Source organism: Nestor notabilis, unplaced genomic scaffold (genome assembly GCF_000696875.1).
Source record: "Nestor notabilis isolate BGI_N333 unplaced genomic scaffold, ASM69687v1 scaffold14626, whole genome shotgun sequence".
Lineage (NCBI taxonomy): Eukaryota > Metazoa > Chordata > Aves > Psittaciformes > Psittacidae > Nestor > Nestor notabilis.
In genome coordinates, this window is record NW_009933426.1 from 32,011 (window position 1) to 53,862 (window position 21,852).

The window sequence follows — 21,852 nt, forward strand, 5'->3', positions numbered from 1 at the left end:
TGTCAAGGCACCATGATCATCACTGAGTGTAACACAAAGATTAGGGAGCTCGGGTGCAGAGACATAACCATGCCTATAGAAAAGGCTTTATTCTAGTTTTTTTAGCCCATTTTGGTCCCACCAGCTGCATGTCCAGCCCACAAAGACCAGAAGTGAGGCCAACACACGCTGCCCCGTGGGACAGGAAGCTCCTCAGACATTGAGGTGCTGGAGCGGGGCCAGAGAAGGGCACTGGAGCTGGTGCAGGGCCTGGAGCACAAGTGTGATGAGGAATGGCTGAGGGACCTGGGGAGTTTAGTCTGGAGAAGAGAAGGCTCAGGGGGACCTTATCGCTCTCTGCAACTGCCTGACAGGAGGATGGAGCCAGCAGGGGGCTGGTCTCTGCTCCCAAGGAACAAGGGATGAGACAAGAGGAAACGACCTCAAGCTGCTCTAGGGAAGGTTTAGATGGAGCTGAGGAACAATTCCTTCCCCAGAGGGTGCTCAGGCATTGGAACAGGCTGCCCAAGGGAGGGGTGGAGTCACTGTCCCTGAAAGTGTTCACACACCGTGTAGACGAGGCTTCAGTGCCATGGGTTAGTGGTGGCCTTGGCAGTGCTGGGAACGGTTGGACTTGATCTTGAAGGTCTTTTCCAAGGTCTTTTCCTGGTTGATTCTGTGATTCAGAGAGGCGAGACCTCAGCCGCATGGAATTTGAGCAACAAATCTTCACCTGCAACTTCCAACACCACAACACATGGGAACCTGTCATTAGGTAATTACGAACCTGAACATTTTTACATCACTGCAGGCCACACATGAGCAAGCCACCCACTGCTCCACAGCAATGGTAGGGGAGCTTCCAGTGCTGGCCAAAAATGGGACCAGGAGCAATGGGACCAGGAGCAATCGGACCAGGAGCAATGGGACCAGGAGCTGACGACCTGGGAACAAAAGTAAATCCTTGGGCTTGTGAGCCAGGCTCTGTCCCAGCCAAGCTTGCGTGCTAGAAGTTTAAGAAGGGGGTTGTTTGCTGACAGCTTAAGGGATTTGAGGGAAGGATTAACCACGGGCTTTGCTGATGAGGGAACGGGTGGCAAACTCTGAGGAATACCATGAGTATGGGAAGAAGCTGGAAGAGGACAGGGAAAGGGCAGGGATGCGCCTATGACAGCAAAAACAACAGGGACAGTTTGCTTTGTATAGTGAATTCAACCAGTGCTGCTCTTCCCAGCATTAACAATCTTGGTTTGCTGCTCACTAAATCCAGGACAGCCAGCTCTGGAGTGTCACCTCCACACATTGATCATTCAGGGAGCTGAAGGTGCCCATGTACAGTACCAAGTGAGAACAACCCAGACCTCAGTCATTAGTAAAGGTGCACAACAGAGTGTAGAAGGCCTGGAGAAGGACATGGTGGTGGGAGTCCTGGCCAGGAGGTGGGGTAGGAGTGAAATCCTGCTACACAGCAGCAGGCAGCAAGGAACCACACATTGGCAGCATCAGCAGATCCAGGGTTTGTTGCCTAAATACTCCATGAGTGTTTACAGTCAAATCAGGCTTATATCCAGGTGGACATAAGAGATAAAAGCAGGAAGCAGATCTGCTCCAGATCAGTGGAGAAACATGCAAGTGGAGGGAGGTCGTTCCAGCAAGCACAGGAAACATACGCAGACAGATCGATGGACTTGTCTGGCAAGCTGGGGCCAGCAACAAGGGCAAGCTCTAGTTGGGAGCAGCTAATCCACCCTCTCAACCCACTCCAGCTGCTCAGCAAACAGGCATGGTCCCCTTAAGAGAAAGCGCAATCAACCCAGCTTTAGCTGGAAGAGGGTGGGGATATCGCTGAGCTCCAAGCCATGCTCTGAACCTTATCTGTTGCTTTAATACCTATCAGTGTTGATACAGATTAAAGGATTAGTCAGGATTATTGAAGACCCCCCCTTGCCGCGGGCAGCGAGGATGGGCATGGGTGCGGTGCAGCTTTGGCACTCCCCTTGCGCCCACAGCCCTTTGCACTGGGAGAGAAGGAACCTCCCAAAAGCATGGCAAGGAGGCACCATGACCTTCAGAACATCAACCCATCTGCAAGGCAGCCAGACTGGGCTCCCCGGGAAGAAAACAAAGCCTCACCAGCCAGAATCCCAGCAGGAGACAGGTTTGTCCCTACAGCTGCTTACCAAAACAGGCCACATTCTGCAAGTTTTTAAGGACCAGCATCACTACTAGAAGAAACAATCCCACCACACTCCATCCAAGGTTGCCCATTCCTACCCTGGCCTTTGGGTCTTTTACCAACACAGCATTCGTGCAGCGTTGGGAAACCACCTGGTTAAAACCTGCTTTAGATGTTGCTAAGCACAGCTTTTAACAGGATCATTTCCCTGACACAGTTCCCCACATGGTTGCAAAAACCCTTCTGCATCAGTGTGGGAAGAGGTGGCCAGGAGAAGGCAGGACACCTCCGGTGTACAGGGAAACTCTGGTGACCACACAAATAGGCAGGAAAGTTCCCATGGCCAAGCTTAGGCTGAACACAAACTTTATGTGGGGAAGCTCTGCTCTGAGATCTCTCATCTTCCAAGAGATCATAACCAAGTATCTGTGGTATCCAGAGAGCTGTCTCCTGAAACCTGGCTTGGCTGAAAGTGGTTCAGGATAATAGGCAACACTGGAGATCCCAAAGCAGAACAATACCCCAACACTGCCCCCATCCCCACATATCCCTGGCTCCTCCAGTTCCCTTGCTTCCCTCACAAGGACAACGGGAGAGAATGGCAGCGGCACTGAAGCAGTCAGCACTCACATCCACGTGCCAGCATCCCACATCCCGCTGTGATTCAAGGATGACCCTTCAGATCAAGCTGCAAGCCCAAGGCAGTCCTCCTGCCTCCCACAAAAAGCTACTCCTTTGCAAAGTGAAGCCCAGGCAGCTCTGCTCCAGCAGCCAACTTCTACCCACCAAAATGCCACCAGGCTGCAAACGGCCCTGGCCACATTCTGCTAGTGAAAAACATGCACACGTAAAAGACTCCTCCCCACACAGAGAGTGCCTGCTGAGAGAGAACCAAAACCTTCACCAAATTCATCACATTTCAGTCAAAAATACACACTTCTCCATAAGAAACAACATCACAGAATCACAGAATGGTTTGGGTTGGAAAGGACGTTAAGATCATCCAGTTCTAACCCCCTGCCACAGGCACGGACACCTCACACTAACCCATGTCGCACAAGGCTCTGTCCAACCTGGCCTTGAACACTGCCAGGGATGGGGCATTTACCACTTCTTTAGGCAGCCTCTGCCAGGGCCTCACCACCCAGATAAAGTGTTGGACACTCAAATATCTTTCCAAGCCTAACGAGTAGCCCTGTGCTGAGGTTTACATTTCAGTCCAGTAAAAGCCAGAAGCATTTGCCCCCAGAATGCACGAGCTGCAGGAGCTGCCCCGTGTGCTGGGGCACCTGCCTGCCAACAGCAATCATCGTGACACCGGAGCAGTGGCACAGCCCAGCACCAGGACAGGTCCATGAAGCCTCTGCAAATCTTGGCCCAGATGGAAGAGGCTGCTTTCAGCCCTGCTGAGTTACAACACAGCTGGAGTCCTCCAGTGAGTCTCCAGAGCCAGGCTGCCCATTCTGCTCCATTACCCTGGGCAGTGTGGCTCCTGCCCAGCACAGGTGCGTTTGAGGAGCTCTGTGGGCAGGACCACCAAGCCTGATGGTGCTTCCCACAGTCCTTGTTTCTGAAGCCAAAAGAAGTCCCTGGAAAGGAACACGCGTCCCACCAATATGATCTCCTCCAAGTTAGCATCAAAACGGTTTATGGAGTCAAGGCTATTGGTCATGACTTTAATCTTCTGCTCACCGTTGGTGGTGCCACCCTCTCTATTTGTAACCACGTCTCGCTCCTGCTCCCTCCAAAGCTGCTTGTTGTTTGAACTGAACTCAAGCACAGGCACGCTCAAGGCCTGGCTTTGCATATTACTCAACAGGACATGACAGCCACTGATGTTCTCACCAGGAACGTCTCACCTACAAAACATGAACCCTAAGGCTTGACAGGATACGAAAGCCACCAGCCAAGAGGTTCAGAAGAAAGTTCTCATTCAAGCACACTTTTCTTAATAGCACCTTAAGAGTTGTCTATATTCAGTTAATCGTGAATTGACCCCATAAAACCAACCCAAGTCCTCTGGGAGAGGCATGGTACGGCACAGAGCCAGGACTGGATCTCCTGCAAGCCAGGGGAGCATGTTAAGTTTCCTTCATCAGATCTAACTCTGCCCCCTACAAGCAGATGGCATCAGAAGCATTATTTTGTTTCAGGGCCACACAACTTTGGAGGACACATGCTGCCTGTACCTACACATCTCATCAAGGAAGAGACGTAGCTCCCTCTCACTGCACAAGTTGTCAAACAAAGTCACAGCATACGGACATGGGATTTCAGCAAAAACACTGCCAGAAGGAGCATGAAGAGGGGGCAGAGTTAAACTGCAGCACTCCACTCAGCTCTGCACTTCCCAGGTGCTGAGAACCAAACACTCCAGTGCTGCACCAGCTTACTTTACAGATGGTTCTTCATACAATACCTTAAAGATCATCCCTATCATGTTGTCACCATTGCATCCTCAACACCTAAAGCTGTGCCAGCTATCAGGTTTGTTCTGTCAGCTTGTCACAGGATCAGATGTTAAAGGAGCAAAAGCAACTCATTGCAGGGGGTGAGGAAGATGGATGTGTGCATCAGCAGGTTCCAGACTGTTCCCGTCAATCCAATCATGTGCACACAGATCCTTCCTCTCAAGGATTCGGCCACCTCAACCACAACTTGCTCTAACTTCCCTGACCACCACCAGATGACCTCACACAGCACATGACAAACTCAAACACTTTATAGTCCTCTAACCCCCAGAAGGAGCGACCAACTGGAGCATGTTCAGTGGGCTCACCCACAAATTGCTGTACAAGAGAAAGTCCCGAGAGTGGTACTTAGTCTCAAGCAAAGATTATTTTTGGCAACTTTATCAGAACAGTTCTCACTCCCTTAACCTCTTCTTGAATCAAAGTACCTTCAGGAAAACAGTCCAGATGTTGAAATATCAATAAACCAAAAGCACTGGTACAACGTGGTCTTGAGGAGCCCTTTACAAATAAACACAACTTTGGGGGGTTCTGCTCAGCAGCGCCAGGCCCACACTCAGAAACCAAAACTCCACATTCACCTCACCGGGACTCAGAAAATAAAAGCTGGTTTGGGTTACACATCTGGAGGACAAGCACAGAAAGAACCACTCCTGCAGCTCTCCTTCCCCTAAATGGTCAAACTCCTCGTGCCACTCCATGGGATTTTAATCACATTTTCCAAAATAACCATTTACAGAAGTAGTTACAGCTGAGCCAAACCCCAAAAGGAGAAACTTGAGCTGAGAAGCTGTTATGGGAAACTCACCGTCAGCTCTAAGTGAGGGTCTGGAGAGCTAAGATTAATCTCGTATGACAGCAACAGGTCTGTCCAAGCAAGGAGACACCCCTCACATATGCCTCAGTTTGAACCCAGATGTCACCCACAAGGGCTTTGAACGTCACAGCAGCATTTCTCACTCCCAACAGCATTTACCATCAGCAACTTAGCACCACAGAATCACAGAACAGTTTGGGTTGGACGGGACCTTCAAAGACTCTAGTCCAACCCCCTGCCATGGGCAGAGACATCTTTCACTAGACCAGGTTGCTCCAAGCCCCATCCAACCCAGTCTTGAACACTTCCTGTCATGGAGCATCCACGACTTCTCTCGGAAACCTCTTCCAGTGTCTCATCACCATCAGCATGAAAACATTTCTTCCTTATGGCCAACCTAAACCCCCCCTCTTTCAGTTTAAAACTGTTGCCCCTTGTTCTGTCGCTGCAGGCCCTGGTTAAAGGTCTCCCTCCATCTGTCTTATGAACACCTTTCATACACTGAAAGGATGCAATAAGGTCTCCGCAGAGCCTCCTCTTCTCCAGGCTGAACCAGCCCAGCTCTCTCAGCCTGTCTCCAGAGCAGAGCTGTTCCAACCCTCAGACCATTTTCACAGCCCTCCACCAGACCTGCTCCAACAGCTCCACATCCTTGTTGTGCTGGGGACCCCAGAGCTGGAAGCAGGACTGCAGGGGGGGTCTCCCCAGAGCAAAGAGGGAGCATCCCCTCCCTTGACCCACAGGCCATGCTTCTTTCGACAGAGCCCAGGCTGGCCAAGAGCCACACTGGCTCCTGCCTGGGGTGATGAGAGCAGTGCCAGCTCATGTCCCATTCAATCACCCACCAGTACCCACAGGGTTTCTCCACAGGGCTGCTCTCAATCCATTCACCCCCCCAAGTCTGCAACAACACTGAGGATTGCGCCGACCCTGGGGCAGGACCTTACACTTGGCCCTGTTGAACTTCACAAGATTCACATGAGCCTAATCCTTCAGCCTGCCAAGTCAACTTCTTGAAGAAATCCAACCGTTTCACACCACTGCCCCAGTGTGCAAGGCCACCACTACTACAACTTTAGCAACCTTCTCCTCAGCCACACCAGTCATCACCAGCAGGTCTGGGACAACTTTCATCAACTTTTGCTCTGCCTCACTTCCAGCTGACAGCAAGTCTTCAGTACGCTGAAGGAAGCTTATTTTCTCCCTCCTCCCACCGAGCCTGAGGCAGGCAGGAAAAAACATTAAAGTGGCAAGAAGAAACCCAAGCCTCCTGAGCCACGGCCCCGTCTCTGCCCTTTCCATTCATCGGCGATCTCAGCATGAAGCACGCTTGTCAGAAGATTTCTTGTGTTTCCTTCAGTTCTTCTGCCAAGTTCTGATTAAAATCCTCCTAAGTACTTTTCTCTTTATTCTATTTCCTAGAACTGAGGAGTAAACCAGACCCGAGAGCGGCACCGAGTGCCAGAGCTCGTAGCCACTGACAGCCACGCCATCGACTCCCACACTGGCTCGTTAGGATCAATGGGAAATTGAAAGCGATTCTCTTCCCGTATCAGACCACCAGCTCCCAGAGGAGACTGGGTATTAATGACCTTGCTCACTAGTGGGAGGAGAGAATCAGTCAGTCAGCATGGGCTGCTGAGGCACTCTCGCCAGGCACTGCTTTAGTGCCACGTTCAAAGCAGGTTGACCAGGGAGGATTCTTCCCAAAAGCTTTTGGATAATGCACAACAGTGGAGCAGTGGGTAAGGAGCAAGGCACAGCACTGTAACACAGGTCTCCATGCCCAGAAACCCTGGTCCCATTCACCAAAACCCTGGTCCCCCACCCCAGCTTAATGATGGTGGCTTTGAAAGAGGAGCCAACCTCTCATCACGGGCTCCTTGTGCTACCAGCTTGGGATCTGCAGCAAACTGGATCCTCCAATTGTCCAGAAAATCTGGCTGCTTCAGTGGCCTGGAGGATGAAGCTGTTGGTTTCTTGCCCAGAAACAACAGGCACCTGCAAGTCTAGTGGCTCTTGTTCCTGCAGACAAGAGCTGGAGACCATGGGGACACCATGAAGATGTGGTGCATCTTACCAGTCCTCCTAGCCAGGGGCAGCTAAGGAGAGCTCCTTCCCTGAGGGAAAGTGTTTGACCCCAGAGCTTGAGCACACTGGAGAGCTGGGTACGGAGGTGGCACAACAGGAACTCCAAAAGAGCCACTTGCTGTTCACACAACAAGAAAAACCAGAACCGGATCTGCCGCTGCCCTCTCCAGCATGCCTTCTGCCTTTGAAGGGCCCACAGAGGGAGGAGCTCCTGCCAGGAGCCAAGGAGTACATAGCCTGGAAATCCCAACATTTCCACTTTTTAATGCCATGCACCTCCTTACGTCCTTGGGGGAACAGGTTAACACTGAACCTACTTAAAGGCCATGTGGACAGGACACAGGCTGGTCCAAGCTATCATTAGCTACCCCTGAGGTACCTATCACAGGGAACACAGACAGCTCCTACTTTTGTGATCTGCAGGATGGAGCAGAGGAGCACAGGCTGTGAGGCCCTCAAAAGCAGGGCCTTTTCCTTGGATGTGGCTCCACAAACAACCCAGGCAGCAATCCAGCAAAGCCATGGCATGTTCAACCACCTTTACACTGGAAGGTGGTTTCATGTGCAGCCTCTGCTTTTCTGATGCAAGATCCAGTCCCTACAGAGCACAGCCTGAGAGCTGAACCACTCATTCCCCCTGCTACCAAGGGGCTTTAACTCTTCCCCAGGTCAGGGCAGCTAAGAAACGCTCTGCTTGTGGCTGTAGGGTTCCTACCAAAAGGCTGGTTTCCTTCAAAGGGATATTCAAAGCTCAGCCCCTCCAGCTCCCTTTCCCCTGTACACAAAGCAGAGTATTAATAGCCAGCCTGGAAGACCATAAAACACTAGAGTTCCTGTACCTTGAAATGTTAATGCTAAGCAAAAAAAAGAAACCTTCCTGTTAGCAAGCTGCTCAGCTCTGTGATATATACACATCGTTGCCTTCCTCCCCTTCAACCACAAAACAGCAAACAGCACCCGAAACGTCGCGCTACTTACAAGGCATCCTATAGATGTGCTGGTCTCCCAGTACCCAGCACACCCCAGCTATGCCTGATGACTTAGTTACCACTTCAAAGAGCTGACTGGCGCCTGGCCATCCTCCCCTTACAGGATCCTTTTCAGCCTCCCAAAGTGATCTCTCCTGGCCCTGGAGCACCCATGGTCTAGCCCTGGATCTCCCCTCTGCTTCCAAGCCTCCCTTCCCCACTTAGCTGCTGGAGCTCAGCTCCAGCACTGGTGTCCCACCTTTTCTCCCATGACTTCACTCCCTTCTCCTTGCAACAGGCCTTCCTTGCCTACACCGGTGAAGGGTCAAGAGGACACAGAGTAGAGACTTGGGGCTGTGTGTCCTGCCAGGGAGGGTGGGTTGGGATGCCAAGCTGGCAGAGCAGCACCAGCTTGAAATACTCGCTTGGAGCTGGCACAGTCACATTAATCATGGCTCTCAGCATGCACCATGCTCGGCATGGAATCATGAGGACAACATAGCCCCTTCGCTGCACCACACTGGTGACGCATCATCCAGACACCAACACCAGCTCTAGCAGTACCCATTATTTTTGGGACACACTCCCCCAGGAACAAGCCCCTTTTGGACAACATGTCCCACACCTCCACTGGGTGCTGCTCTGCCTCCTCCAGCCCAGCAGTGACAAATCCCAGGAGCGAGCCCAAGCCCCGGGGTCCTCTTTGGCAGCCACCCAGCATGCAGGTCACTCCACAACATCCACGTCCATCTGTGAAACAGACGAGCGGGGCTGTTCCCAGTGCCAGCGGCAGTGTACCTGCATCCCAGTGAGTACGGGGATGCAGGGGACATTCGTTTGCATAGCACCTGGGGAAGGAAGATCACCACATTACACTGACATTGCTAACAGGGGAGCGAGTTCCTGGAATGGAGCTGCTTTCTGGCTTGGGAGGATAAACACACACCACCACAGCCACAGGACCTGTAGCTGTAATGGTGCCTTCTCCACCCAGAGCACCTTGGGTGCTCTCCTTGACAAAGCCCACGCTCATGCCTAACAGGGGAGCATCCCATCCATGTAGGGATTGATTTCCCCTAATCCAGGGGGGAAACTTAAGCACAGAGGCTCCTGCAATCACATCAAGGAGGGGCAGCCAAAGCCAGGAGTCCCAACAGGTCCTCTTGCTCCCTCAGCACCAGATGAAAGCCCTTTTGAGTTGCATGGTGTCCCATCACCTTGATGTGACTTAAAACGTGGTGAACTCCAGAATGCAACTTAAGCCTGCAAAGCAGGCGAGCTCTCCACATCACTCACTGCAGCACGCTCCAAGAGACCCCACGTGAGCATGGGCCAGACAGCATTTTAAAATAAATCTAGACAACTCACTGAGGTTTAAACCAATTTCAGTGTCAAGCACAAGGGAAACATCAGCAGATACGAGCATGTGCCATTACCACACCATATGAAAGCTCTGTGGTCAACACCTTCCTGCAAAGGGATCTATCCTGTCTGCAGTGTGCGGGGATGGAGCTGGCACCGCTCAGCTGGCCGGGGGCAAGGCTGAGGGCATGGGAGGAGGAGAGATGGATGGCACAGGCACTACGCACCCTCATGGGCTGAGTGGTGCTGGCCAAGGTCAGTGCAAGCCCCGCGAGAGGCCAGGCAGAGCCCCTGACTCCTCACACCACAGCATGGCCCCAGCAAAGCCCCCATGTGCGGCCCTGGCTGCACTGGTGCTGCCATGATCCCAGCCATGTCCCTGTGCTAGCCACGACCTGAGCTCACCCCAGAAAACCCCGGCCACGTTTATTTACACCAGCTCCATCTCTGATCTAGTCCGTGGGCAGGAATGAGTAACAGGGACAGGAATATCTCCAGCAGATGTTGTCACCAAATACAACATATCATTGGGCTGCTGGTGGCTTTAAATCTTTACAGAGCCCAGCAATTCCTTTCCAGCCCTGGGCTGTCCTCCCCAGCTCTCTGACTCCAGCTGCTGGCTTCACATCTACGAGACCTGGGGTAAATGAGGCCTCAAGCTCCAGGCGTTGATCACCATGAGGTAGGAACATCACAAAAAGTCACCTCACAAAGTCCATTGCCGTGACCAGCTGCCTTTTATCCTGCACAAGGGTGCTGCCTGCTATCAGCTCGGAATATTCAGGTGCCCTTCCTTCCACTCAACACATCTCTGAGGCCAAAGGGGTATTCCATACCACAGCACATCATGCCCAGTATAGAAACTGGGGGGAGTTACGAGGAAGGCCCCTTGTTATTCCCCTTACCATTATCATTATTATTGGTAGCAGTAGTGGTTTGTATTATACCTTAGTTACTGGACTGCTCTTATCTCAACCCGTGGGAGTTACATTCTTTCGATTCTCTTCCTCACCCCTCTGGGAGCGGGGGAAGGAAGAAGGAGGGGGAGTGAGCAAGCGGCTGTGTGATTCTGAGTTACCGGCTGAGCTTAAACCACGACAGATGCCATGCCTGGAGAAAACAGGGAAAAGGTGGCGAATGCCCCACAAGCCAGAATTCAAAAGCAGAGGAAGGGTAAAGCAGGCAGCGCTTTGCTCCGCAGCCCTTCCCAAGGCCTCCCTGCTGCCGGTGCAGGAGCAGCTTTGCTCATTAGTGGGTTATTCCTGGCGAACTCCCCCTGCATCAGCTCCCGGCAGGGCCGTGGGAGCAGGCGCCAGGTTTTGAAGCCTCTGGGGTCACACAGCGCTCCAGACGCATGGATCTTCCTTTAAAGAAATCTCACTGCGCAGATAAATGGTGCTGGGTAACGGGGGTCATTAGGCTAATAAGCAGCCAGCGCCAGCCTGGGAGCAAAGCAACAAACACGAGAGTCTACCCAAGCCAGTTAGCCTCAAAATCTGACCCATTTCAAGCAGTTACTGTCTCCATGGGAAGAGAAACCAGGTCCATGAGTCAGCAGCACCAATCATCCCCAGCCTTCCCATCTAAATCTCTAACCAGAGCACTGGGGGGGCGGATCTGCAGGTCAATTGCACCAACGAACTGGTGCAAAAAGAAACCATCTCCTCTCTGCCAGCTAGCCTCCTCACTAGCGCTGCCATTCCACTCTCCGTCTTCAGGATGGAGAGATGTTTTCTCCACTTCCTATCACTGTGACCTTGATGCAGGTCCCGCTTCCCACTCCAGCAGAGACTGGGTTGCGTTTCAGCACAATGATCTATTAAACAAGATACAGCAACACTGATGGGCACCAAAACTAATCCCTCAGCCGGGACAGCAAACAGCAAGAGAGGCAATTTTTCCTGTATAAAAGCTTCCGAGGTGGGATCAGCTGAAGCTCCTGGCCTGCTACATCTAGTGGTTATAAAAAAAAGAAAAAGCCCACATATAAATATCCTCTCAGCAGGAGCCAAAACTCAAAGACTAACCCCATGGTTTTAAGTGAACGAGGCAAATTTCCTCCTTTGTAGCTCTTGACACATTGGCTGCATGCCCCCTTCTTGCCTTGTTCCTAGAGCAGAAGGCTCCGGGCAGTGGGTCCGGGGACGATAAGGAAAGGAGTGGTGTAATTCCCAAGGCCTCCCCACACAGCCCTGTCAGCAGCTCTGGAGGCAACTGATTCCAGCACCGCTGGAGAGAAGAACCCATGGCGAGAGGAGCAGGCAGGAGCCAGCAGCTGCCTCCACCCCCCGCCACTTCCTTGGGCTGCCAGTGCTGCTCCAGCTGCCATTCCTCGGAAAGAGCCGAGCCCTGTGGAGAGAGGGGTGGGAAACTGCACTGGGATGGCAGAAAACTGGCTTCTGCCCAGGGATGTCAGTATGAGCAGGTCCCTACCCAAAGCACTGGGCTTCCCACGTGCCCTAAAAATGCCTGGAGAAAACAGCACAGCTCTGAAGGATGGTGCAGGGAGCATTGGGGTGGCTGTAAAGCAAAAATTATTTTCACCAAAATGCCTCCATTGGGAGTTTCTCTGCCCAAACTCTGACTCCAAGACAAGGAAACCCACCAGGCGCTGCACATCACAACTGGGTCAAAATCACAAACACGTCTTTGAAGTGTGAGGCTGGGACCAGCCCATGACACCCCATCACGGCTTTGTCCCACATCATAGAACCACAAAATGGTTTGGGTTGGAAGGGACCTTAAAGCTCATCCAGTTCCAACCCCCTGCCACAGGCAGGGACACCTTCCACTAGAGCAGGTTGCTCCAAGCCACTGTGTCCAACCTGGCCTTGAACACTGCCAGGGATGGGGCAGCCACAGCTTCTCTGGGCACCCTGTGCCAGCGCCTCAGCACCCTCACAGGGAAGAACTTCTACCTAAGAGCTCATCTCAATGGTTAAAGCCATCCCCCCTTGTCCTGTCTCCACAGGCTGTTGCAAAGGGTCCCTTTCCAGATTTCTTGTCATCCCCCTTTAGGTAATGGAAGACATCAAACAACTCTGCTTCCCAAACCACCACCTTGAATGCAAAGGAGCCCTCTTCATCCTCACCTCAATGGGCATCTAGGCTCAGAGCAGCCTGGGTTTTGCCAAAGCCTTGCATCAGATGCCTTGACATGTGGGGTGGGAAAAGCTGTTCTAGTGTGTTGGGTTTTTCTGCAAGCATGGAAGGTGCCCAGTGTACAGAGGGCTTGAGCCCTCAGCACAGCAGCTCCCCATTCCCACACCATTCCTCAGGGAGCTCAGTGGTCAAACCACAGTTGAACCAGTTTGTACAGGAGCAAGACACAAAGAGCTGCCAGTAGAGGGTGAAATCAAGTCCTAAAAGGATGCATGGACAGCTCTGTGCAACGTGAAGCAGCTGCACTGCTGTACCGTTGCCACCATCAGCTAGCGAAGGAGAGGAGGACAAGCACTAAGGGACAGCAAGAAGCTGGCGATGGCCAAGATACTGCAACAGAAGACGCCAGAGTAGAGCTGGAACCCTTTACACCCACTAGCAGGGTGATGTAAAGCAGCAGCAGAGGATGAGCAGCCACATCTCCACAGCCACATTCCACGTTCAGGTTGGAGCCAAGCCCACAGCAAAGCATCACTCACTCTGAGGTGCAAAGCTGGAAGCAAATGCAATATCCAACATACAGAAATGTCCCCAAGAGAGTCTACAGCCATCTCCTGCTGCGCTTGGACCTAACAGAGCTACTGCCTTCTAGGAAGATTTCACCTCTTCAAGCCAGAGTCATCCAAGCACCTCTTCACCTGAACCCTCACTGCTCCATCCACCACCAAACCTCATACCTTCCACCAAAAATTGCTAAAAAAGAGGAGGCAGATGTGCTTTGATTCCAGGTAAAGAATGAATGGGTGGGAGACACCCAGCACCAGGGGGTCACCCCATGTCCTCGTCTGGCTGACATAGTCACAGCTATAGGAACAGCACGGAGGACACCACGCAGGTTTGCCTCTTTGGGTTTAGGGGAAGAATATCAGCATAGACGACACCACAGCCACACTGCAAACCACTGGACAAGACAGCAGCACCAGGAAGAGTCCAGGGATGTATTTTTGGGGACTATGTCCTTCTTAGCAGCTGCCACCAGTACCACCTCCAGCACCACACTCTCCTCCCACAGCACCAGCAGTGTACTTCCACACCAGCTCTGGGGCCCATTCACTGCAGTGTTCCTCACCATACAATGTTGCCTTCCCATCGAGCCACCAAGAGCACATGCAGGGCATATCCACACTCTGGTCAAGGGTGAAATTCAGGGCACAAAATGCCCCGGTGGCTTTTGCCCCTCTCCCGCAGAGGGTCACTGCTGAACGCAGCCTCCTTGCTGCCCGAAGCTGCAGCACACATGACGCAGAGAGGCTTTCAGGAGAGCAGAGCCTCAGCGGGCTCTGTTTGCCCTTCCGTTGTTTGCAGCAGTGTCGCATCTGGGCGCTTGTCACAAGAGGAGAGAGGGAAAAAAAGAGAAGAAAAAAACCCGCCTCCTCCCACTGAACAACCTCTCAAGCACAACAAAGCCGGAGCGGCAGCCAAGAGTCAGGAACCTCTTTTGTCTAATGCTCACCGTGCCCTGGGCAGGCCAGTGCTGCAGAGCGGGTGCAGGGCAGGGGGCTTGGCACAGCACAGGATGCCCAGCGACCAGAGTCAGGGCCGGCTCAGCTCCATGGGAGCAGCCATGGGGCAGGCAGTAACAGGGGCTCCCCAGCCCGGCCGGCACCACTCCCCCATGCACGGCCATTTTGCTAAGCACAGCTGCAAACCCAGAGCAGATGTTCCCTCTGAACCAAACCTCAGCTCCAGGGTGCCCAAGGACCTGTCGCTTACTGCTTGACACAGCAGGGACAGTCCCAATTGCTGGTCCGCATGCTCCAGACATGCTGTATTAGCACAGGCTCATTTTTTCTCCCTGCTGCAAAAAGTACTAAGCTCCTGCTCCTGCCCTAAATGTCTTCTGGGGGTCCAGAAGCCTTGGCTGGTGCAAGGAGCTGCTCAGGTACCAAAGCGCAGCCCGAGGCAAACCTGCAGTAGGTGCTCAGCGCATCCCAGAGGGTCTGGACAGTCTCAGCACGATTACTGCCAACAGGCTTCATCGGGATCGGCCCCATCCCTGGCAATGTTAATGCTTGTGTCCCAACACAGTGATAGCATCAGGCTCCAGGAGGATATGCAACAAGCCAGGGCAAGCCACAACAGCAGGCTGGATATGGCCAGATATGTACCTAGAAAAAGGGTGTTTGGGATATTCGGCTCCCAAGGCTTCACCCCAGAAGCAGCAACCAGAGGAGCTGTGGGGTCACACTGGCAAAACATGTCCTGTCAAGCCCATGGTCTGTGTGTGTCCACAGGCTCTATTGCTGTCATGATGTCAGACATGTCACCTTGCCCTGTGTCAGACACAAGAGCAAGGGTGATCTCGCCCATGGACACCACACCAGCTCGAAACATGAAAGGGTGGCCAAAAATCCCAAAGCAAAGCTCTTTCCTGCACTCAGAATGACTGAGAGCTGCAAAATCTTACAGTGAGACATTTAAAGAGCACAAAAGCAGAAGGAGGGGCAAAGAGCAAGCTGACTGTGGCACCGAGGCGCTTTGTTCAAGGAAAAATACTTGCTGCTAAAGTGCTCTTTAATCCAGCCAAGGAGATCCAACAAAACCTCCTGGCTGGAGGCTGACTGCTCAGTATGCACGTAGGTACGGGGAGGTCATCTACCCTGGGCTGAAGCCGGTGAAGGAAGAGATGGTCTCTCTTTCTTCATCCTCAGATGGAGTCCAGCCTCCCTGTCTGAACCGGAAGTGGGAGCAGCACAGGGTTAAGCAGAGGACAAGCTGCTGGAGACCAAAGGTTGGGCTGAGTCACACTGCGGCTGTTCCTGTTTCGGTCTGAGCAAGTTTCTCGCTTCTCAGGGAGGGTTTGTCCCAGGCTTGCAGGAACCAGCTGCCTTCGCCCCCCTGCACTACTGCTGCCCTGTCACCACCAGCATGTACCTGCACTCTTCACTTGTCCTTCAGAGTCCATATAGGGCATCTCTGCAGCTTCCAGGAAACAGGAAGAGCCCAACACCACTGCCCACCTCCATCTCATCAGCCATCAGCCCATCCTCAGGCTCTTCCTCAAGATATAAAACTGCTTTCCCACCTCTCACCATGCAGACACCTTTCTTCTCCTCGCCCCCAGCTTTCCCGAACCGAAGGAATCCATCTAGCTGACAAAAGAGAGCTGATGGTTCCTCCTGAGTGCAATTGTGACACCATTTCCTGCAAATCCAGACCTTAAACCACTTCTCGAGACACGGCTCAACCCTCTGGGCTGAGCCTTAATCCATGTGGCTGTACCAGAACCTGGACAATTGAAATGGCAGAACCACCCTTACAGGGTATCTGTACGAAGATGATAGAACAGCATGGGTTGGAAGGGAGCTTAAATCTCATCCAGTTCCAACCCTCTGTCATGGGCAGGGACACCTTCCTCTAGAGCAGGTTGCTCCAAGCCCTGTCCAACCAAACCTGGTCCAACCCAGGGACAGGGCATCCTGTGCCAGCGCCTCAGCACACTCACAGGGAAGAGCTTTGACCTGCTGGTCACACAGCCCAGGATACAACCAGCTTTCTGGGCTGCAAGGGCACAGCACCAGGTCATGTCCAATTCATCATCCACCAGTACCCCATGGTCTTTCTCCACAGGGCTACTCTCAATCCATTCCCCTACAGCTCTGAACCAACAGTGGGGATTGCCCCAACCCAGGTGTGAGACCTTGTACTTGGCTCTGCTGAACTTCATGAGGTTCACATGGGCCCACTTTTCCAGCCTGTCAAGGTCCATGATGTTTGGTCCCTCTCTTCACAATCCCCACCTCACTTTGGCAATTCTATCAGCAGGGGGTTACTGCAGCTGCATCAGTGGAAGAAATCTTTAATACTAAAAGCACAGGCAAAGCCATGCAGGGCACGACCAAAGGTCCAGCCAGCTCTCACAGTTTTGACAGCAGCCAGCAGCAGATGGCTATGAAGGAACATAACAGCCAAACATGTTGAGATATTTCCCAAACCACTTCCCAAGCTCCAGCCCTCCTTGGGCTTTTTCCAAGCCAAAAGACATTGTCCTGTACACCCCACCATGGGTTCCTCCTCCACAAATTCACCCAGGTGCCCTAGAGCATTGGTGAACTTTCAGCATCCACAGTTTCTGCAGTAGCACTCAAGTCCACCATGCAAAAGAGCACCTGCGCCTCTTCCTGGTTTCATTCACTCTGGTTCCACTGCCAGAAAGGACAAGGCTACATCACCTTCACACCACTCCTTGATTTTACAGGCTTCAGTCACCTGCTCCAGGAGCCTTCCTCTTGAGCACATGAAGCACTGACCTACTTAGCAATTCTTCTCCCATGGCTGACCATCCCCATCAGCCTTTTCTCCATATATGCTCTTTTTGTGGATGTTAAAAATAATCTCTGCAACTTTCCCAAAGCCACCGAGCATTCCCCACATGGCCCTTGCCGGTGCTCAGCACTGGGATCCCCGGCTACAAACACAGCAACATCCCCCCGATGCCCGGCAGCCACCCTCCCCACACCCCAGCATGTTCTGGCAGCACCAGGGCTGAGCCACCCCAAATGCACACCCCCCACACAGCAAACGTGTGGCTTCACGGGCACGGACCAGCGAGACCACGAGAACAGCTGGTGCAAAGAGCTTCTGCTTCAAGCATGAAGAACCCCAAGCACTCAAAGTCTTCCCCCATCTGCCCAGAGCAATCACCTCACTTGAGATCATGAAGAAACAAGCTCACCCTGCTCCAGCAGCCACATCCAGAATTGGCTGCACAGCCCCCAGAGCCAAGTGTGAACAGACGGCCATTCACTGGAGGGGCTCTTAGTACCCCTAGTGACCTAGAAGAGTAGCTTCACCAGCACAGCATCACTGCTGCATGTCAGCAAGGAATGACATGTAAAAACATCTCCCACGGCAACCTGTCAGCCCAAGGCTGAATGTCACAAGTGGGACAAAGCCCACATACCAACAGCAGACCAAGAAATGAGGCAGTGACTCCTGTCAGCCCTGCACCTTGTGCTTGTTTGCACACCCACAGGGATCCCACATTTACTGACACATTAAGGTCCCCTCTCTGCAAATGATGCAACCAGAGAGAAATAAACTCCCCTGGGAGCTGCAGGGAGCTTTGACACACGAGGTGAAGCCACCCGAAAGCAGAGCACGGTGGGCAACAGGCACTGCCCTGTCCCATCAGGAGCGGGCACAGGACTAGGATATCACCTTCATATTAACCCAGTTTCCTCCCACAGGAGCTGAACAGGCTCAGACCCGCTTGGCACAGCCACAGCACCGACAAAACCAAATCCCCAAGGGTAGGGCAGGCTGGTGCCCTGATGCACGGTGACTGCAGGCCCTTTGCTAGTGCACAGCTTGACCAGTGCTCTCCCACCACCATGTCTGGACCCCAGCACATCACCAGCCACACCATCTTCACACCAGAACCAGGAGGCACCAGCCATACATCCAGGCTGCCCCCCAACAGCACAAGACACATGGTCCTGCTGTAAGCTCCACAGCAGCATGTCCCAGCACAGGAGCAACCACCAGAGCTGAGCAGCAACGTCACTCCACCCACTCCCCAACGCCTCTCTTACCTTCTCCGACTTCACCTTTTTCAGCTGTCGGCACTCGCTTTCCCCATCCTCCAGCTCCGACTTAACTCCCAAGGGATTGAGTGCAGCTCCCGTGTCAATAGCTATACTCCCAAGCTGCTCGGCAGCAGTAGGCTCTGTCCCCTGTCCCCCATCATACTGTCCCACCCTCACTGCCAGGGCCAGGGGCTGCAGCACGCTGGGCTCCTTCTCTGATGCAGCTCCTGCACCTTCACTCCTTTCCTTCTTGCTTTTGGACGAGCCGCCCTCCTTCTCCTTCTTGGAGCCGGCCACACTACGAGATGCCTTGGCCGATTTCTCTGAGCCCTTTGGGGTGACGGCAGGCACCAAGCTGCCCGAGTTCGCGCCATCCCCAGAGCGTCCTTGAGCCTCCTTCTTGCTACCAGCTCCCTCGCTGGGAGTGAATAAGGAGGTCCCTGGGGTTGGCTTGCCACTGTCCTTGCCAGTCTTGCTCCTTTTCGACTTGGATTTGCCCTCCTTGCCCTGCGGGCCCGGCACCGGGCTCACAAACTTGATGTTATCCGGCAGGGTTGCCACCGCGTTGGGTGCCGGAAGCCCCACCTCTTTGGAGCCTGACATTTCCAGTTTCTGCTGATCCTTCTCCAAATCAGCGTCCAGGTCAATGATGAGATTCCCTACGCCAATGTCCCACTCATCCCCGCTGTCATACGTCTCAACCGGGTTCGCATCAATTCCTTTCCCTCCGGAAGCTCCGCTGCTCAAGGACATCTTAGAGTTAACGGCCCCTCACAGTTCAAGGCTCTTCCCTGCCTCCACGCCCTGGGGGTCACCTACGTCCTTGGGGGGTTTCCAGTGGTCGGGGTCTGCCCAGGTGACGGCATCGCTGCTGGAAAGGAGAGCAAAGAGAACAGGGTTACACATGAAGAGCCCAGCCAGGCAGATTTGAAAAACGTGCAGGCAGAAGTGGTCCTGGACAGGGTGAAAGCCCCCAACCTCCCAAATCCCCATCACACAGCACGAGGCAGCACCTTCCTGCTGCCATCCCCAGGCTGGGGCTGCTCCTCAGCCATCCCCACAGCAGCAGCAGCCATCTGGCACTGGTCCCTTGATCAATACCAGCCCTGGCAGGTCATGGCTCTCGGCTCCACAAGACATTACTCACACGTTTCCCTGCTCACCATTTCCCTCTGAATTATCGAGCGCTGCCCCTGGGAGGAAGGATTGATTCCTCTCCTGCTGATGCCACCCGGGGGGAGGGCTCATGTCCACACCAGAGCCGCTTGCCAGGGAAGTCAAGTGCCTCAGTAGGAAATAAATCCCAAGTTTCCGAGCACCTGTGACACATCAGAGCATCTGCTGAACGTCAAATCGCAGCAGAAGTGCAGAGTTTCCATCCCACACCTCCAGGCAGCACAACACGGCTCCAGCTTTAGGACATTAAACTACTGTCACCTTCAGCACAATGAGCCTGCTGGCTTTGAATGACAGGAAACCGAGACACAGCTGCACGGGTACTGGTGTTAACTGGGAAGAGGGGGATCAGCCCTACCTGCCTGCACCATGACAGACCCCAAAGAGCCCAGAAGTCCTCCTCCCAGCTTCCCCTGGGCAGTGGGGGAGGAAAACAGAAAAGACACCCACACACAACCTGGAAACGCTGGAGCCCTCTCTGCGATTAGCTCCTGGCAATTACACTGAGACATAATTAACACATAAAACAGCTTCTTCCCAGCAGCCACCCAGCCAGGTCCTTGGCCCCAGCCACTCGCTCTCCAGATCACTTAAGAAATCCTTGAGCACCCATTTGGATGCAGCTCCTCTCCATCAGCACCATTCCACCTTTCCCCAACAAGCTCCAGACCTGTCTGCTCCCAGTACTATTTATGAGCAACACTTCAAAAACAGGTGACTGAAAGAGAAATGAGAAGGAAAAACAACATAAAAAAACCCCACACAGGCACAAATTTCTTCAAGCCCAGCAGGCAGGAGCCTGGAAAGCAGCTTCACAGTGCGTTTCCAGAGATGCAAACACTGTAAAAATGCCAGGGATTCTTTCATCAGACAGGCTGCCACAGCCAGACCATTTTCCATCTGCTCCCCACAGCATCCTCGGCTCTGTACAGCTAATAATCCGCTCTCTGACAGGTCATTACGGAGATTTTTAACCCCAGGAGCTAGGGACTAGCATCAAGCTGGAAATGAAAAGCACTGACCTCTCATTTCAGCAGCAGAGAAAGTGCCGAATCAGGAGATCACTTTGTGCACCGGCATCACTAACGGCTTCCCAAAGCCACCCTGCGGGTTTCTATCGTCACCTCCTCCTCTTCCTCCTCCTGCCTCAGTGTTCACTCCCCAGCCCCAAGCCAGGGCATCCAGCCCGCCCTGCCCCTCCAGAGCCTCCCTCCAAACCACGGATGGGGATGGCAACCGGCAGCAACCATCTCATCTCTGCATGGCGCAGACCTCCGCAGCCGGCGCACAGCCAGCTCCCTTTGTGCTGTGGATCCACAGTGATTCCTTTGTCCGGGTGGGCAGAGCTGCAAACAAGGTGGATGAACCCAATTTTTATCTGGTAACCGCCCCTTCCCAGCCAAAAGCTGAGGCACAGCATTCAGCCACAACCCCTCTGGACAGGGCTTGCAGACATGGTGCTGGACCAACATTCAGCATGATGCTCAGGCTCCAAGAGCTGCCCATCCAAGGCTGGAGCATGCCAAGGGCCACAGCCAGCTCAGAGCAGAGGGACAAACCGGCCTCACAGTTGCAGCAGGATGACGGACAACCTGTAGTGTTGTGTTGCAACAGAACCTCCTCAACACTGGTTTGGGCGGCTCTTGGCGCACACAGTGCTGTACGTGTATGTATATACATGCACACACATACGTAAATAATATTTATATATACATTAAATAAGGAGAGCAGATGAGCGGGACTCGGGTCTGGAACCATGCAAACAGCAGCAGCGCTTGCCAATTCCTACCACAACAAAAGGAAGAAGGAGCCCAGAAGTCCGCTGGGTCTTTGGCAATTAGAGAGCCAGGAACAATCAAAGGGGTCGAAAACAAGAAGAGAAAAAACATCCACCCTACAGAAGAGGCATCGAGGGAGCTCCAGCTCAGCTAATGCAGAGGGAAGGAAACCGCAAACAGGACAGATGAGAACATGCTGGATTTGCAAGTGGAGGAAAGGCACATTGAGCCGGAGTGGGGCAGGGAGGTCAGGAGGTGCCACTGCCGAGGAGGGACTGGGGCAGGAACCGGCCCTTTCCAGCCTGGGGCTGAAGGTGGGACCTGGTACACTATCTAGGGGGGAT

General features: G+C 53.2%; 1 protein-coding gene across 1 annotated transcript in view; it reads right to left on the reverse strand.

Annotated features, from left to right (window-relative positions):
* The window catches only part of ZNF609 (zinc finger protein 609), a gene marked incomplete at its 3' end in the record, with an annotated part of 50,947 nt that extends 31,640 nt beyond the window's left edge, over positions 1-19,307 (reverse strand). Inside the window, 1 exon segment of the mRNA XM_010016877.1 lies at positions 18,561-19,307. Coding sequence (XP_010015179.1) covers positions 18,561-19,307 — 747 coding nt within the window.
* Between the last annotated feature and the right edge of the window lie 2,545 nt (positions 19,308-21,852).